At 38.1% G+C, this 19,833-nt stretch overlaps 1 protein-coding gene across 15 annotated transcripts; it reads left to right on the top strand.

Annotated features, from left to right (window-relative positions):
• The first annotated feature begins 4,740 nt into the window (after positions 1 to 4,740).
• Positions 4,741 to 9,431, top strand: LOC114276419 (uncharacterized). 15 transcript variants are annotated; one of them, XR_014336055.1, is made up of 9 exons: positions 4,747 to 5,131; positions 5,351 to 5,501; positions 5,649 to 5,905; positions 7,351 to 7,489; positions 7,959 to 8,059; positions 8,314 to 8,371; positions 8,447 to 8,557; positions 8,722 to 8,878; positions 9,161 to 9,431. XR_014336055.1 is itself a non-coding variant. In XM_082879361.1 (9 exons), exons 6-9 carry the CDS (start codon positions 8,324 to 8,326, stop codon positions 9,173 to 9,175), a joined length of 312 nt encoding a protein of 103 aa, XP_082735487.1. In that variant the 5' UTR covers positions 4,747 to 5,131; positions 5,351 to 5,501; positions 5,649 to 5,905; positions 7,351 to 7,489; positions 7,959 to 8,059; positions 8,314 to 8,323; the 3' UTR covers positions 9,176 to 9,431. The 15 variants fall into 15 exon arrangements, 8 of the variants coding, with proteins under 8 accessions (XP_082735487.1, XP_082735486.1, XP_082735489.1 ...); XM_082879361.1 differs by having other exon boundaries at positions 8,741 to 8,878; XR_014336054.1 differs by lacking the exon at positions 5,351 to 5,501 and having other exon boundaries at positions 4,741 to 5,131.
• Positions 9,432 to 19,833: the final 10,402 nt, after the last annotated feature.

The raw sequence follows: 19,833 nt of genomic DNA, 5'->3' as shown, positions 1-19,833 counted from the left end.
TTACATTGCTTTGCTTTCTTGTTTGATGTAATCTATTTATACTTCTTGTACTTTGATTTACATCAATAAACTTATTTTTGTTGATAAAAAAACATTATGTTTAATTCACTTTTAAGGGATGAAACAGAAGTATATGGAGGGTTATGAGGCAGAGAGAATACAAATATTTTAAACACTTCTCTTCCCCTTCAAAATTGGGATGAAACAAAAAAGAAAATGACATATTTGTTAATAGTAATATTTTGTAAGATCTAACTAAATATTAACTAACTAAACAAGTGGGAGAATACCTTTCCTCCCTTTCTTTCACTCTCTTCACTAACTTTTTCCTTCTTTCACCCTTCCTCCACTCAATCTAAATGGAGTATAAAGGAACTAAAACAAGTACACATATTAGTGACCCAAAGGATAAGTATCTGGCCAAGGCTTGTCTTCGATCTATATATGGGTTGGACTGGAGCTGACTGGACAAGTGGACTCACCATGGACTTACTCTAAAAATTTGATATGTTTCATGAAAAAATTAAATTAATTAAATTATCGTAATCACATAATTTTGTTATATTTATATTTAAAAAAAAATTATGCAACAGTGATTTGATCGTACTCATATAGTTTCATTATATTTATTTTAAAAAATGTAATTATGATTTGTTCGTACTCAATTTGAATTTTGAATTTATTTAAATTAAATAAAAATAAAAATTTGAATTATTATTTCTCCCTCTAATTTAATCATTATCTTTACTACGAAAGTGAGTGTTCTTTTAAAAATTTTATATTTAACATCACTTTCATATCACGACAAAACTAAAATTATTCTTGTGCATTATTTATGTTGCAACATAATTTTTAAATAATTTTATGTGTTTGTACAAATATATATATATATATAATATATATATATAATTAAATTAAAATTATAACATATATTTATTAAGATATATTTTATGGAACGATAAAACTATGATTATTCTTCTATATTGTATACTTGGCAATATATATACATATAATTTCATTTATCATGTACACAAATAATTTAATAAAAAATATTACATTTATTTATTTAAATTATAATGTTTAAAATAACTTTATATGTATATTTATATATACATAGAAATAAATAAATTGAAATTTATAAGGGTTTTCGGTTAAAAAATCCAATTTTGCATTTTGTTTGTCCAAAGGTTCAAACACTAATGTATTATGTCCATAAAGACAAGCCTTTGTAAAATGACCAAACTACCCAAGTATATCTATTATTTTCTAAACCAAACCCTAATCAAACCATACTCTCTCTCTCTCTCTCTCTCTCTCTCTCTCTCTCTCTCTCTCTCTCTCTCTCTTTCTCTTTCTCTGTGTGTGTCTCTTCTCACCCCCTCTCCTTCTCCTATATGAGCTCCTCTACCCCTCTCTTTCTTACCACCACTTCCCCCCACCCTCCACTGCTCCACTGTTATCGCTACCACTACCGCCTCTTTCTCTTCTCCACTTTTGTCAACATCGATACCACCACAACCCAAATGCCGCAATCGACCGCGTCTTCTCTGTCGACTACATGGTTGTCGGCTGCTCTCTCCTCTTATGCCTATCTCTCTCTTCTATACACCCATTGCACCACCTCTCTTTATTTAGATTTGGACTTCGCCGTCGTTTGGACTCTGCCGTCGTCTATATGTAGAGAGATCGGCCCATGTGTATATATACATGGGTAACACCAACACTATAACAAATTTTCAGAGAAGATGATGATGATGATAGAAGAATTTGCTAAAACTTCTGTATTTATTCATTGACTAAAAACAACTTTAAATAGAACATATCAAAAACAAACTTAGCACATTATATAGAACTGACTTGTCCCATGACTAACAAATTCCTAGACTAATGGAATACTCTTAAAACTTAGGATACCATAACCGACTCCCAAAAGAATAGGACAACTGAAACTTTATTCAACAAATAACAATAATTAAAATAAACTCCTAACACCCTCCCTTAAACTGAATATCTTCTAGACATCATCAGTTTAGAGAAAACAAACTCCAGTTTACACATAACAATGATCTCCTCTTCCCTTAAACAATATCCTTCAACAAACAAATTCCCAACATTTGTTGCCTTAACTTCACAAACACAATTAGCTTGAGAGGCTTGGTGAAAATGTCTATAGCTGGATCTTCACTTTTACAAAAAATTAATTCAATGATACTATCCTTGTAGAGATCACGCAAGAAATGGTACCTCACATCTATATGCCTGCTCCTCCCATGTAAAACTGGACTTTTGAAAAGCTTGATTGTAGAAACATTATGACAATAAATCAATGTTGGACCTTCTTGTTGGTAGTAAAGTGCTTCAATTAACCTTCTTAGCTAAATGGCTTGACATGAACTTGATGTTTGCAACAAATTCAGCTTCAGTAGTTGATAGAGTCACAATTTGTTTTTTTTTTTTATAACCATGAAACAACCCCGGTCCCCATCATAAACACATGAGCCGAAGTGCTTCTTCTATCATTAGGATCTCCCACATAATCACTATCAGTAAAGCCAACTAGACTTGACCGTGCTCCCTTTTTATAGAAAATACAAAAATCCTTTGTACCTTGTAGGTAACGAAACATTATTTTCACTGCTGAGAGATGAGGCTCTGTTGGATTCTCTATATAGAGGCTGATTAGGTTGACAAAATGCATTATATCTGGCCTGGTTGAAGTCAAATACATCAAACTTCCCACAATTTGTTTATAAAGATTGGCAATCACCTTATTTCCATCTGATTTCTTTACTAGTTTCAAATCTGGTGTTATTGGGGTTCCAATTGAATTACAATCCTTCATTTGAAACCTGTTCAAGACTTCTTAGACGTATTTCTTCTGAGTAATAAAAATCCCAGCTGATGACTATATTACTTCAATACCAAGAAAGTAGTGCATCAACCCCAAATTGGTCATATCAAACTCAGTTATCATAGATTGTTTACAAATATCAAACATGACTTTATCATTACCTGTGTAAGTCATCCACCTATAAGCACACAATAAGAATTTTTCCACCTTCTCCAAACTTTGTAAAAAGTGTATGCTCATATGGATATTTATGAAAGCCTTCTCTAGCAAAATAAGCATCTATACGACTGTACCAAGCTCTGGGTGCTTGTTTCAAACTTTTTGCTCATTTCCTTGCTTCACATACCTGGTAGGTTCATATACACTTCTTGTAATGCACCGTGTAAGAAAGCCGACTTCATGTCTAATTGAAAGGTAGGCCAACCATTTTGTGTAGCAATAGAAAGTACCAACTGGATAGTATCTAATCTTACAATTAGAGCAAATACCTCTTTGTAATCCACCTCAAACTCTTTCTTGCAATCTTTGGCTGCTAAATGTGCTTTGTGCTTGTCCACTTCTCCTTTCTCATTTAACTTAGTTTTGTAGATCCACTTGACATCTATTATCTTATGCTCTATTTGAAGATCTGTCAGCTCCCATGTGTCATTCTTTTCTAGGGGTAAGAAGCGGATATTTTGATCTATCCAAAACGATCAAACCGAACTGATCCACCGCATTTTGGACAGATGCGTGATGACAAGCGGATGGTTGCACATTGACTTTTTTTTTTAATCTGCCTAGTTTTGACGGATGGTGGATTTGAGGTTCCTTTGGCCGCAACTAAACCGCCCAACCACAAGCACCCCTAGTAATTTGTAACACTTTATATTTTCAATTTGTTTAGATATTCTATTTGTGTTTTCAATTGAAAAATAGTTTAAATATTCTAGTGTGTTTCCAATTTATTTTCAATTTGGAAATCCTTTTATCAAATGACAAGTATTGATATTTGGTATTTTTGTGTAGAAAATATAAGACTTAATTTTGTCATTAAAAAAAAAATCAAATTAAATAGTTTTTGAATAAAAAAAAAAGAGTAATGAAATAGTTTTGATAATGCGTGGTTTCCTTATATGTATTTATTATTAGTATTTGACAATTTACTTGATAATCTTTTGGCTATGTTGAGTTGGATTGTTATCAAAAAAATATTGACAAGTTATATTATGTTCAAAATTTGTAAAAGTTTAAACCGCCAAACCGATTCGCATTCATCTACCAATCCGCTCAATTCGCATCCGTCAATCTGACCGACGGATGTAGATTGATTTTTTTCAATCCGGCGGACGGATGGCGGATTGGAGATTCCCCAGCCGCAACCAAACTGCGAACGCCCCTATTATTTTCTATGGCATTAATTTCCACATCTATGGCTTTTTGCCACTTTGTTTCTTTGACCGCATCTTGAAATATCACAGGATCACAATATGTAAATATAGCAAAGTGTCACTACTAGAAAAGGGGGCTTTTGACACGAAACTTTTTGCGACGATTTAAAAATCATCACAAAAAGTAAGCTTTTGCAACAGCGAATGAAACCATTGCAAAACTTTTTGCAATAGACTGATATCCGTTGCAAAAGCTACACATTTGAGACGGATAAAATAATTCGTCACTAATAGTATTTGTTGAGACAGAAAATGGCTGTCGCTAATAAATGAGCAAAAAGACATTATCATTAGTGACGAAAACAAATTACCCGTCGCAAAAGGGTCCATCAATTGTGACAGATGTTAAACCGTGACAGATGTTAAACCATGAAAAAAAAAAAAAATTAAAACGACGTAGTTTTATGTTTTTGCGCATAACTCTGTCCCTCACAAATAATACAAGCCCTAACCCTAACAATCTCTTCCTGCCATTGGCGTTGCCTCACTCCGCCATCCTCCCACCGGTGTCGCCCTCGCAAAGCAAACAAGCAAGCAGCAACTTCTCGAAATCTCCAGAGGGTACTGGTGCTGTGAACTCTCAAGATTCTACTTTCATTCGATTCTTGATCTGAGTCGTCTTGTTCGGTGATCTAATCAAATCAAGCAGAAATGGCATTAGCGTTCGATGAGTTTGGGAGACCGTTCATAACAATAAAGGAGCAAGAGCAGAAGACGAGGCTCAGAGGTCTCGATGCTCAGAAAGCCAACATTTCCGCCGGAAAAGCCGTTGCTCGCATCCTCCGCACCTCTCTCGGCACCAAGGGTATGGACAAGATGCTCCAGAGCCCCGACGGCGAACTCACCATCAGTATGTCTATACACATATGTTTCATCTTACTTTGTTTTTAACTTGTCAAATGATCGGCTAGGGTTTTTTAATTTAATACATTTAGGGTTTTTTTGGTCCTTGATCTGTTTGTTTTGTGTTATCTATTTGAAGTTTACTTATGGATCTAGGGCAAGGAAAGCGAAAAAGGTGTATTATGATTCGTCAACTTGAGTATTAATTTGTTTTGGTTTTTGTTAGAGAATATGTTTAGGATGCACAGTTAGGTGAAGTGTTCTACTGAGTTTTGTGGGTATGAGTGCAAAAATTGAATTAAGAAAGTTTTGATTATTGTACATTTTCAATGTCATCAAAGATGCTTTCAAGATCACACTGATTGTCTGCACCTGAGGTGAGTTCTCGTTGATTCACTCGAATTTGTTCAATTTTTATCATTCTGATCGCTGTAAAGAGTGTAATTTTAATTTGTATTTTGGTCAATTGACGCTTATTTTATAGCAATTTATAAGTTTGGAGTTTTCTTGTTATGTTTCTTTAGGGGAAGGGGAAGAGACCCAAAAGGCAGCCAAGAGTACTACTCCGAAGCTACAAAAACTCAAATCAATTTCAACACTAGTCCCATAGAAGAACCCAATACCAACCCAATTTTCAAATTTGAAATCTGGGTTCTTTATCTCATTTCAATCAATCAATCAATCAGTCTTCAATGTGTGTGTATATATATATACACATGTACAGGGCATTAGTCCAAGACTACCTCAAGACTTAGATCTTTCATTCTCTCTCTTTCATCAGGTGACTTAGCCTACCTGTTTCTCTTATGTTTTTCTTTTTGTTTCTTGTTTATTTATGCCTCTTGTGATTGTAACATACAAAAATTTCAAGTCCTAATTGGGTTCTCCAAAGAAATTTTCTTTGAATCACATCTGGGTATTTGCTGAATTTTGCTTCTGTTGATTATAGATTGCATGTTGTTCAGATCATTGTCAATGTGTTGTTGCTTTCTCAGCCGTGTGTTTAAAGTCCTAATTGGGTTTTTTTCAGACAAATCTTTTTTGAATCTCTTCTGGGTATTTGCTGAATTTTGATTCTTTTGATCGTAAATTGCATGTGTTTCAGATCATTGTCAATGTGTTGTTGTTTTCTCAGCTATGTGTTTGATTTCTTCAAACTTCCCATGAGTTGTCTTGTTGTTTACCCCTTTTTTTTTTCTTTATTTGGGTTTTGCATTCTTCTAGATGTGAGCTGATAAATTAATTCTAGAAAATTTTGCAAATAGGGTGCTGTAAACTTCACTCCCGTGGGTATACCTAGATGGAGTATGGTTAAAACGAAATCTATATTTAATTTGGGCCTGTTTGCTTAGTGCTTCCAATTTTTTGGTTAAGTCAATATAATAAGAAAACAATTTTCTCATGATTGGTCAATGAGTCCTAATGATACGCTAGAAGGATCATGGATTGAGCTAGCACATTTTATTTTATTTTATTGATGAGGGGAACTTATTATATATCTGTAAATGGTGATGATAAATAACAAAAAGTAGAAATGTTATTGGTGAATCTCTGGTTCTTTTTCTGATATAATAATACAAAAAAAAAAAAAAAAAAAAAGAGTAAGGATTGGTTTGGGATGTTCTAAAAAAGTGCACTTTTTGACTTATTGGCTTATATGGGTTGGGTTTGGGTTGGGTTTGTGATGTGTTAGAGAGGTGATGTGATTTAAATAAGATGATGTGACTTAAATAGGATAGTGACTTTTTGACTTTTTGTATTATTTAGGTTATGCCAAACTTGGATATCTAAATCTTTTCCTTTCAGGGAAAGCTGTTCTCAGATTCTGAATCTATACAGTCAAGAGTTGAGGCTACAATGCTTCTTAAGCAATTGGATTTCCCGATTTGTGTTAAAACTATTTTTAGGTTTTGTCAATCAAACTTATTTATTACTTGCTTTACATGTTTTATTCTTTTAAGGAAGCTAGTCATTTTGTCCGTCACTGTATTACAAAATAGCCTTAATAAATATTGCTAAATAGTAAAAGTGAAAATGATAATTCTACATGTCATTAAGTTGGAAACTTTATTTCTTACAAATTTTAGGGTTTGTGGGCCAAATATTAGAATTCTGTTTGTTCACTCAAATTATTTGGAATGCAATTATATTCAGAAAGATTAAACAACCATGCTTGGACTGATGTGTTGATGCATACACCATGACAGTTTGGCCATGTATTGACAGGTTGACAGCTTGAAGGAAAAACTCCTTGAAAGAGTAGAACAAGCTTGATTCTAGAGAAGTAAGCAATGCTTCATTGGATCATGATGGACCTTTTAAATAAGGAAATTACCCTGACTCAGTTCCTTCTGCTACTTCTGAGGTATGTGAACACAAAATGGCATTATATTTGTTTTTTATATGGGTATCTTCTTGGAAGTTTCTATATAAGGGTGCAATTGAGGTTAGTAGTTGAACACCACAAGCTGTATCGGCTTCTACCAACTTAGAAGCTCTTAATTGTATTGGAACACTATTCGATTAAATTTAAATTTAATTGTACTATTGTATGGTATCAAACCACTCCTAGCCGTTAGTGCAATTTGAATGAGATGAACTCTGTTTGAATTTCTAACTCTGCTTGTATGACGCATTAATAAAAAGAACTTAATTTCAGAAATAGGAGCTAACTGGTATTGTTGTTCTGCCATTTTTTTTTTCCCCTGAAGCATGTACTCTTTCTTGTTAGTTCTTATAGCAAGTGCCCATGTTAGATTTGTTGTTTACTTTTTTAAATCCTGTAGTTAGTTTTTGCACAATAACCATTGCTTATCTACTATTTTTTGTGTCAGGCTTCTACTCGGGAATTTGTGGATGTTGTCTTTGCTTATTGGGTAATATTCCCTGATTCAGAGCAGCAACTAATCAATCTTGCACAAGACCTTGTTACCAGGTATGAGTTTAAATAATTTTTCAGGTAAAGAAGTTAAAGTGTGGTTTACACACATCTTCACTCCTAGTGGCTTAAAAAATTTAACTCCACTCAGCTGATAATAGACACCTGTTGTACTTGATTGTGCTTTTCATTGTGCCGAAAATCAAATAACAGGTTCAGTTTTTTCCCTGCTGTATTTTTGTACAATCACGTAACAGTATAGCTAACCTTGAGGATTCTCTTTCTTTGTTTGGCTCTGTGGGATTTTGCAGTGACGCTTTGATGGAACAAATTAAAGCATTGGTCTATTGTCACCCAGACAAACTCTATGTAGGTCTATTTTTTTTTTTTTTGCGTTAGTTATTTTGTTAAATTGGCAGTTCTCATTGTTCATATATTAAGCAGATGGAGACAACTGGAGGTAAAAACAAGGGCTACCGTGCAGAGATGATTGTTGTTACTTATTGCCGAAATAGGAAAGACATAGATGACAAGTCAAAGTTTCGGATCCTTCTTGTAAGTTTGTGTCTCTTAACGCAGTAAGATTGCATTTGAATTGTTATTAGTTATTTCCTTTTAAAATCATATTAAATTAGTTGAGTGTAACTTGCATACCTCATTTAATTTGATGTCTAGTTTGTAGAATATCTCAGATTGGTAATTGCTGGTGTGTTTGACAGATAATTACTTGTCTTCCAGAGTTTTGGGCAGCATGGAAGGGAGCTCATTACATCTGAGCTTGCATTAAGGATACTCTCCATCTTGAGTGGAGAGCAATTTCCACCCAACATGGATCCAATTTCTTTAAACGACACGTTTGAGAGGCTTGTGATAAAGGTAACCTTTAATCTTTTCGCTAGATCCTTCCCTGCTTGCTTTAACCTTTTTTTTTTTTTTTAATAAAATGTAGTGTAGATGATTATAGATATGTGCGTCTATATCAGTAAACAAGTGTTATATGTATAATTCACATTCAATATAGTGCCTACTTTTGAGTCCAATGTGGGCTCACTCATGAAAACTATAAAAATGCCTGCAACTTTAAACTGATGAGACTGGCTTTTTAATTTTTTGATCTTCTTAAATAATTTTTTTTTTTTTTTTTTTTTCTTTTTGCAGATGCTATCCTTTTGAGTACGTGATGATATCTTCGCATATTGATATTAGAGCTCACTATTGATACTAAAACAAGCAATAATATATATGTTTTTTTTTTTTTGTACTGTTGATATTTTTGTTTTGTTTTAGATACAAATTTGAGTTCTTGAATTATCAAAAATTATTAGTATTGTTGAAGGATGTTTTATATATTTTTGTAAGGAATGTTTGGTTAACACTGTATTGTTACATGGTACTTATATATTATTATTCGTATATATGATTTTGTGAATGTGAATGTCAATGTGTGTGGATGTGGATGTGTTTTATTTGAGAAAATATTAATAATTTGTATAGGGAATGAATTAATAAAATAAATATTTATTTTATAAAAATTATTTTGCGACCGTAATAAACTGTCGCTAATGTTATCATCATTTTCTTGCATTTTATTAGCGACGGGTTAATCTGTCTTATATACATATTAGTGCCATCTTTAGCAACAGTTTCAACTATCGCAAATACATTATTGATTTAATTCTATTTTTTTGCGACGTTTAAGACCGATGCTAATAATACTTTTCGCGACGTCAACTAACGTCTCTAAAAAAGTTTTTGGTGACGGCATCCTAAACTGTCACTAAAAGTGAATTTTTTTTAGCTTTTTTGTGTCGGGTTAAACCGTCGCAAAAACCATCGATTTACCGTTGCTACAAGGAAGCGACGGTTTGTAACCGTAGCAAATACCTTTTGTCACACTCCCTTCCGCCATCCCCCATTTCTCGTCGCTACTCCGTTGCAAAAAGTCTTTTACGACGCTATGTGGACCTTTTGCGACGTTTGAGACCGTCGCAAAAGGTCCGATTTTTAGTAGTGTGTGTGAGTGGATCAATTGATTGATCAAACCCACTTACTACATAATCTTGCATCTATGTTGGCCTTCTTTTAATATGTTGAGGTTTTGATCCAGTTAGAACATGTGATGCCCCGGTCCTTGTTTTCTTTACTTTACTTCTTCCTCTCTTCTCTTTTTATCTTCATTGGATTAACCACGCTTAAAATTAGTCCTCTAAATAATAGTCTTTGTCTTTGTTTTGCTTGGGGACTTAAATCTCTCTTGTTTCGGAGGATGCGCGGCTAAGTCCAGAGTGCCCGGGAGTGAAGCCAGAAAATTCTGGGCTGGAGGCCAGGGCCGCACGTGCGGGAGAGGGGTCGTACGTGCGGGGAGTAAGGCCGCACGTGTGGAATTCAGGGGATTGTTTGGCTGGCTTCTGTCTAATATGCACAAGCGGAGAGTGGTGCGGGAAAGGAGCCCCGCACGTGCGGGGATGAAGGCCGCACGTGCGGGAAGGGCGCTCCGTACGTTCGGGGAGGTGTGCAGCACGTACGGCAGACGGGCAGCCCAGATCTCTATTTTTTTTACACTTTTGGCCGAAGTTGTATCATATTTTAGGGCTTCTCTCTCTCACTATACTTCATTTCTCTCCTCCTCTCTGGAAACCCTAACTAAAACACCCTAACATCTTGATTTCTTTGCAAATCTTTGGATCTAGAACATCATAATCCCTCCTAAATCTTGAAGATCAAGCTTGGACATCTCTTGGTGTAGGAGAAATTGAAGAATCCTCCATCTAAAAGCTAGGGTTTCCATCTCTTTCATCATCAAACATTGAGGTAGGGAAATCTCATTGAGTTATATATATATATATATATATTTATGTTAGAGTTAGTTGGTTTTAAAGTTTCCATTAATGGTATTGAAGGTTTAGTTTTGTCTCATAAATGTTAGAGTTTCACAAATGGGTTTTGATCTCTCTCCCTAAACTATCTTCTTGATGCTTTTAACTCGTATAATAGTGGGTGTGGTATTTTGAGGGAAAAACCCTCTCAAAAGAGGGGAAAGATGTTTGTTTTGGCTTTTGACATAAAACCCTAGAAATTTTTGGGGATTTTGAAAGGTGAAAGTATGCTTAGAGTCATCTTGTTGTTTTAAAAATTGATGAGTGAAACTTTCATCACATTGTGTAGCATAAGTGGTAATTTACTTAGTGTATGAGAAAAGAGTTATTATCCTAACATTATTGTTGAATATTTGAAAGTGTATTGTTGTGAAATAACAAATGGTTGTGCACCTTGGTTAGAGCAAATTGTAGAACATTGGAATTGATGATTTAAAGGTATCACATGTAGACTTGAAGACGGCCAATTTGTAGTGAATTGAACATGAAAAGATGTTATTGCTATGAATTGATGGCATGGTCCTTGTGAATTAATATTGAGGAGAAGAAATGGATAATGTAGTTAATTGACATTGTTGTAGAGATGCTTGAAATAGAGGAATGTATGAGCCATTATGTATTGCATCATGTTCTCATTTGATTTACTACCATCATTGCACATTTTGAAATGAATAGGAAAACGTTACTTTGAAAAGGGTATGTTGTAATGAGAACCATGAAAATGTGTATGGGGTAAATACGTGGTAAGTCCGGATAGGAGGTGTAGTGGGACTTGATAAGTTGGCCTGAGTGTCCTTGGTGAAAGACCAGAAAATCACGTGGATAGGTGTCGAGCCTTCTGGTTAATATCCGTAAAAATGACAATTTGGTAGTACTTGTATAGTCTACTTGCAGACACCAGCCTAGGGATTACCAGTGTCGTATTTACCACCCCTTGGACTAATGAAATTGATGAAATTGAAATATGTTAATGCAAAGCATGGGGATTCTTCCAAGAAAAGCATGATATGTGATTATTTTTATAAAGGCATTGTATCGCATTTTGCACTTGCATATGATATTGGACATTCAACATAAATGTATACACTTTGTTAGGAATTTCTCTGCTGGGCTTCATGCTCACTCCTATGGGATTTGGTGCAGGTAAGGACGTGGTGATCCCGCCAAGCTAAGGGCGTGGATATGTTTTGGTGAAGAGTAGTCTTGCTCTTATTTTTGTTGTGGTATTTTTGTAAGCCAAGGGCTAATATGTTTGGGTCCGAGAGACCATTTTGTGTAATCGGACTATTGTCTTAGAAGATGTAAGCCCTTAAGGGCATTTTATTGTTTTTGAGATTAGATGTTCCACATGCTATAGATTTATGTGTTCTTTTATTTTATTGAATGTGTACTGCATGTGGAACTTTGTATTAAACTCATTTATCAAGTATGAGAAAATGGAAGAATTATTGTTATTGTTTAGTGAATGTTTATAGTGACCCCCGGTTTTCTCTCCATTCATTATTGTATCCCGGGCTTTGGTTCCGTGGTGTGGGATGTTGTATATCTTGTTTCCGTCCTTTAATACTTTGTATTTGAGTTATAGGATGTTATGGGCAGGTTTGTTACAGGTTGGTAGTGAGTTTGAACCAATAGTTGCTGCCTAGATTTTGGTGTCTTCGCTCGAGCGAGGCTTTTGTCACTCGAGCGAGCTCTATGTTTTAGATCCTTTGCTCGAGCCAGGGTTCCTTCGCTCAAGCGAGAGTTGAGTGTTGTGTCTAGTGGCTCGAGCGAGAAGTCTTGCGTCTGCGTCTGGTTCTGGACCTGAAGGTTGCATTTCTTGGCTCGAGCGAGCGAGCTGTATGTTTTGGGTTTCTTCGCTCGAGTGAGCTTTCCTTCGCTCGAGCGTGCTTCTGGGTTGCAGACCTAAAGCTTCGAATTGTTGGCTCAAGTGAGGCTTTCTACGCTCGAGCGAGGTTTCTTGGTGTCTGGTCGCTCGAGCGACCACTCCTTCGCTCGAGCGAGCCTCGAATATATCAGTTGGCAGCAGCGGGTTTTTACACACTTTTTCATCTCCTTCTTTATACAAACCCTAGCCCCGGCTGTCTTTCTCTGCACACTCACTCTCTCTCTCTCTAAGATTTCGTCTACTTCTAGTGGTCTCCTACCCTAGTTCCTTTGTATAAAGTATAGAGCTTGGTTTGGTCAACATTTTGATCCGAAAATCTCTTGGTTTGGAGCACTTCGAGTTTTCTTCATCAACTCCTTTGGTCTCTCCATTTAAGGTAGGGATAACCTACTCAAATCTATGAGTTTTAACATAAGTTTTAGTCATTTTGATTATATGGTATTGTTGGGTAATTTTGGAAAAAGTTAGGGTTTGATTCGTAATTACATAAAGGGGGGTTTTATGTTTTAAAAGCTCCATGTGTATATAAGGCTTGGGAATATGAGTTTGTGAATGAAATTGGTGGAATTTGGTCTTAGGATCAATATTTGAGAAAGGGGGTAAATGCCCTAATTGTTGTAATAAATTAATTGGTATAATTAATTTAGGGGAAATGCGAAATTGAGTAGAGATCCATGAAATTGAGAAATTATAGGATTGAATGGTGTAGTTGGATTAATTTATCACTCACCTATAAAAATGTTGAGATTATATCTGTTTGATACATTTATTTTCTGTTTAGAAATAACTGTTTTGGGCTATCGGTGGAGGATAGTCTTGATTGTTGTAGACACTATATGTTGATTTGGGAAAACTGAAACTAATCACATTGAATATGTCATTGAATGTGACGGTTGGAATAATACATCAAATATGTGTATTAATTGATCCTTGTATATGATGAGTGTTTATATACTTGGAATATGTGTATTGTGTGGGAGGAGATAGGAGATGTACTCCATGGTTTGAGAGGAGATAGGGGATGGACTCCATTGATACAGCAAATATGTGTATCACTTAAAGTGTTAATACAACAAATGTGTGTATTAAATTGAAATATTGGAAGTGTCTTAATATGAGTTGTAGACTCATTTGAATTATGAATAAAGGAAGTGTTTTAGTAGGATGTAGTCTCATTTAATTGGTTGGCCAGGTTCTGAGCCATGTTTATGGGATGATTTGGATAAGTAAAGGAAAGTGGAATGTAACATGGACATGATTGTCATGGAACTGTATTGTGATATAAATTGGTATATAAGTGTCGACCATCTATCAAATGCTATTGTTTTAGTCACTACTCATATTTGGTTTAGTATATCTCTACTGGGCTGTGGCTCACCCTATATGGGACATCATTTTTAAGTTCGGAAGACATGCCACCACCAAGGACATAGCTTTGGATTTCTGGGAGTTGAAAACTCTTTTTGGTTATTTTGTTATTTTGATATTACATGTAAATTCAAGCCAAGGGCTTAAAATGTAATTGAGTTAGTACTCTCTTTTGTGACCAAGTGTTGGCTTGGAAAGTTGTAAGCCCATAGGGCATTTACTTTTGTTGTCAACATGTAATACTTTCGTACTTAACTACTCTGATGAATGGAAAGATGTTTTATTCTTTTATATCTCTACATGTCAAGAATGTTGGGCTTTATGTATTTTTTTGAGGACGTTACAACTTGGTATCAGAGCGTACTGAGTTCGAATACTTTGGGTACGCGGGAAGTAGTTAGTACCACAATGGGTTTGTCTCGCTTGTTAGAGACTTAAGTATGATGTTATATGTTGATTTGATAACATGTTTATATGACTATATGGGTATGGAATGTAGTTTCTAGGATGTTGATTGGATCCTTGGGTTTCTGGGAGTCTTGTTGGAAAAGCACTTGATCAATGCTGTTTCTAACTGGAACTCTAGCAACGCCTCGAAACTATCATTATCCGGAAATGAAATTCGTAAGTGCTTATGTGATTATGTGCTTACGTGGAATGAATTAATGTTGTTCATGCTTTAGGACGCGGGTGAAATAGCTTCGGCACATTTGTGAATGTGCTAATGTTCTTTGTTACCTTTATCAGGATGTCAGGACGAGGACGTGGTGGTAGGCGAGGTAGGTCTGGGAGGCGGGAGGTGCCTATACCGGATGAAATTCCGGCGCAGCAGGAGGGTGTTGGTCAGGCCAATGTGGCCGAGCCAGTAGGTCAGCAGGCCATGGGCGCCTTAGCCTGCAAGATGACATGAGCATTGAGGGAATCCATGGACATTCTCAGAGCTGAGAATCAAGTCCAGGCCCATGTTGCTGAGGCAGGGCCTTCTTTTCTGAAGAGGGAGTTTTTCCGGTCTAACCCGGACAAGTTTCTGGAGGACCCAAAGGAGCCACTTAAGGCTGTTGAGTGGTTGGAATAGATGACGAAGACGTTTGAGATGCTTGGCATCGAAGACGGGGCTTTGAAGGTGACCTTGGCGTCTTTCCAATTGAAGGGAGATGCGGGTCAATGGTGGAAGTTCATGAGGGGTCGTGTTGGAGGTACTTGGGAGGCTTTCGTTGATGCCTTCCAGGAGAAGTTTTTGTCTCCAGCTGTTAGGGAGAAGTTGAGGGACCAGTTCTGTTAGCTCAAGCAGCTGAGTATGCTAGTGGCCGAGTTTGAGGCCGCATTTACCAGTTTATCGAGGTTTGCCCCAGAGTTGGTGGCGTCTGAGGAACGCCGTTGTCTTGAGTTTGAGAAGAAGCTGAGGCACGGGCTTAAGACTAGAGTTGCGGGGTCTATGACCCGGGAGTATGGACGCCTTGTGGATGTTGCGGCCCATATAGAGATTATTATGCACGAGGAGGAGGAGAGGATGAGGGGCTCCAAGAGAAGTCAGGATGGCCAGGGAGATGGCAGGAGACAGAGGGGTTCTAACCCTCAGCAGTCCTAGAGAGCTTTTGTGAGATCTACTTTTCCAGTGCCGAGTTCAGGCCCTGGGAGAGGCAGTCAGGGAGACATTACTTGCTACAAATGTGGTCAGGTGGGCCACAAGTCTCCAGCTTGCCCGCAGAGGAGAGGAGGGCAGAGAGCAGCTTCATCTTCAGCTCGTCCTCAGAGCCAGAGTCAGGGCAGAGGTCAGCCGCTCTCTTCTTACCAGTGTGGTCAGGGGGGGCACCTGAAGAGGTTCTGCCCGTAATTGAGTGGCACATCTGGTGCATCTGGGTCGAGGCAGAGTTTTCAGCCCGCACAGTCAGTTCAGGCCTCGAGGGCCAATCAGGAAGCCTCATCGTCTCAGTCTGTGCAGCAGTCTTTTGCTCCTAGGGGTGAGCAGGTAGATCAGAGGCCTTCAGGGCACGTGTATGCTATTACCGCACAAGATCTTGTACCGGCTCCATCTGTTGTGAAAGATACCTTTTTGTTTTGCAACTCGGTTGCCAATGTGTTGATTGATACGGGTGCATCCCATTCCTTTATATCTGCTACATTTGCATCTGTTTTGGGGTTGGAGTTGGCGCAGTTAGCATCTCCTAAATGTGTTGTATCACCTGTTAGGAGTGAATTGATTTTGAAACAGGGGTGTCAGGGCTATTATATAGAGGTCGCCGACCGCCGGCTTCTATTTTCTTTTGTAGTTATGGCTATGTCGGGTTTTGATGTGATTTTGGGTATGGACTGGTTATCGTCATACCGGGCTGTTATTGATTGCTACCGCTAGAGGGTCACTGTATGTACCTTGAGCGGGGATTGTTTCCATTTCTTGGGGGATCGAGTTGGTAGAGTCTTGCCACCGATGTATGATCTGCGAGGGCGGAGTGAGCTTAGTGGTTTTCTCGCTAACCTTTTGAGTAGTGAGTGTGATGAGACCCAGACTGTATTGCCAAGAGTGGTTTGTGAGTATTCGGATGTTTTTCCCGAGGACCTTGTTAGCTTGCCCGGCACGGCACCGATTTCTATTGGACCATATCGTTTTGCCCTAGCCGAGTTGATTGAGTTGAAGATTCAGCTCCAGGAATTACTAGATAAGGGCTTTATTCACCCTAGTACTTCACCGTGGGGGGCACCAACCCACTTTGCTAAAAAGAAAGACGGGGCTTTGAGACTTTGTATCGATTACCGGAAATTGAATCGGGCTACGGTTAAGAACAAGTACCCTATACCCTGTGTTAATGATTTGTTTGACCAGTTGAAAGGGTCCCGTTGTTTTTCCAAGATAAACTTGAGATCGGGTTACCATCAGTTGAGGGTCAAGGAGAAAGATATCCCGAAGACGGCATTCCATACGCGGTATGGCCATTATGAGTTTCTGGTGATGCCATTTGGGCTCACCAACGCATCGGCAGTGTTTATGGACTTGATGAACCGGATATTCTGAGAATTCCTAGATCGTTTTGTGGTCATCTTCGTGGACGACATTCTGATTTATTCACTTTCTGAGGAGGAGCACGAGGAACACTTGAGAGTGGTGCTTGAGTTGCTTAGAGCCCATAGGCTGTATGCCAAGTTTGGAAAGTGTGAGTTCTGGCTAGGAGAGGTCAAGTTCTTAGGCCATGTGGTCTCCGGGGGAGGGGTGTCTGTTGATACATCCAAGATTGAGGCAGTGCAAAATTGGGCACAGCCTAAGAGTGTTTTTGAGATCCGCAGTTTTCTGGAATTAGCTGGGTATTACCGCCGGTTTGTGAAAGATTTCTGCAGGCTAGCTTCGCCGTTGACTAGATTGACGTGGAAAGGGATCAAGTTTGTATGGAGTGAGGCTTGTGAAGAGTCGTTCCAGGAGTTGAAAGTTAGACTTACCACCGCTCCGGTCTTGATTATTCCGGAGAAAGGGTTGGGTTATGCTGTTTATTGTGATGCCTCACGAGAGGGTTTGGGTTGTGTGTTGATGCAAGAGGGGAAAGTGGTAGCCTATGGCTCACGTCAGTTGAAAATACACGAGAGGAATTACCCTACACATGACCTAGAGTTAGCAGCTGTGATTTTTGCCTTGAAGATCTGGAGGCATTATCTGTATAGTGAGAGGTTCGAGGTATTCTCGAATCATAAGAGTCTAAAGTATCTGTTTACACAGAAAGACTTGAACTTGAGGCAGAGAAGGTGGATAGAGTTTATTGAGGATTATGACTTTGAGTTGCATTATCATCCAGGGAAGGCCAATGTTGTGGCCGATGTCCTTAGCAGGAAATCCATTAGTGATGTAGCTTGTATAGTCATCCGGGAGTGGGAGATGTTGGGTGCTCTTGGTGAATTTGATTTGCATCTGGGCGAATCTGTTGAGGCTGCGGCCTTATTTTCTGTAGTTGCGCAACCTACACTTGTGACTCGAGTGTTAGAGGCACAGAGAGGTGACCTTGAGGTAGAATCCCTTTGAGAAAAGATCTCCAGTGGGAAGGCTGAGAAGGGTTTAACTGTGTATCCTGACCTGCGTGTGAGGTACCGAGACCGTCTATTTGTGCCAGAGTCTTGCCGAGAGGAAGTACTCTGAGAGTTTCACCATTCATGCCTTGCGGTGCATCCGGGAGGCACTAAGATGTATCGTGCTTTGGGTCGCCAGTTTTGGTGGCGGGGTATGAAGAAAGATGTGGCAGTTTTCGTGCCTAAGTGCCTTACTTGTCAGCAAGTGAAGGCCGAGCATCAAAGGCCAGCGGGTTTGTTGCAACCCTTGCCTATATATAGCGATCCCGGTTGTCCCTTAACTATTCTGCTGTGTTTCGGACTCGGTTCCGTGAAGTTGGTAGTGGTATCTATCTTGTTGTGTCCTTTAATTCCACATGATTGAGTTTTAGGATGTTTTGAACAAGGTTGTTACAGGTTGGTTAGGCCTTGGTTTCAATTCCTTGTTGTTCAGTTTTTAGGCGTTCCGCTCGAGCGGGGATTACACACCTCCAGTATTTCGGGTTTCTGCAAAACTTCTGCAGATGTGATTTTTGCGCTCGAGCGGGTGTGTTTACGCTCGAGCGGTGGCGCTCGAGCGAGTTTGTTGGCGCTCGAGCGGGTAGTGCTTTCTGGGTGTAAGTTCTGGGAGGTGGAAATATGCGCTCGAGCGGACTAGTTTTCACGCTCGAGCTGGAGTGTTTTATTCTTGTGTCTTGGAGCTCGAGCGGGCATTATTGCGCTCGAGCGTGTCCAGATTTCTGTTCTTGGCGCTCGAGCGTCGTGTTCACCGCTCGAGCGGGTTATACGTATATGAGTTATCCGCTGGGTGATTTTAAATCACTTTTTACTTTTCTTTCTCTCTCCTACTTTTTCTAAAAACCATTTTTGAGAGCCTCTCTCTCTAGATACTCCCTTCTCTCTAGGGTTTGATCTAGTTAGAGTGTCCTCCTTCTCTTCGGCTTTTGTAAAAGTTGTGTTGATCGTCGAAGGCGTCGTTTTGATCCGCGAATCTTGGTCTTTGGAGCACTTTCTCCATCCGAGCTCTAACTTCGAGGTAGAGATATCCTACTCTTCTTTATGAGCTTTGTCTTTAAATTTTAGTATTTTGAGATGTTAGGGTTGGTTTAGTAATTTTGTGAAAGTTTGGGGGCTTTTGTGTAAATTTATAAGAGTTGGGGTTTTAGCTATATAAAACCTAGATGTATGTTTGGCATGGAAAATGTGAAATTAATGTTAAGACATTAATGAAAATGGAACCTAAGGGTTGTAATGTAAATTATGGAAAATGCCCTAATTACATTGGTTAATTAATTTGCATAATTAATTATGAGAAATGAGGAATTGATTTGGGAAGTCATGGGATGAAAGGGTGTAGTTGGATTATTTATCACTCACCTAGTTGAAATGTTGATTATATATCTATTGTTGTATTTCTATTTTCTGTATAAAAATAACTGCTTTGGGCTATCGGTGGAGGATAGTCGTGATTGTTGTAGACAATGCATGATGATTAGGCAAACTGAAACTAATCACCGGAATGTGTCATTGAGATTGACGATTGAAAGAATACATTAAATTTATGTATTGTGTGATGATGTGTATAATTGTTGCTTATATGCATTGTGTTGTGTTGGAGGAGATAGGGGATGTACTCTACGGTTTAGGGGAAGATAGGGGATGGACCTCTAAAC

Source organism: Camellia sinensis, chromosome 7 (genome assembly GCF_055761805.1).
Source record: "Camellia sinensis isolate YWXY chromosome 7, ASM5576180v1, whole genome shotgun sequence".
Taxonomy (NCBI): domain Eukaryota; kingdom Viridiplantae; phylum Streptophyta; class Magnoliopsida; order Ericales; family Theaceae; genus Camellia; species Camellia sinensis.
This window is presented reverse-complemented; position numbering and strand designations above follow the sequence as displayed.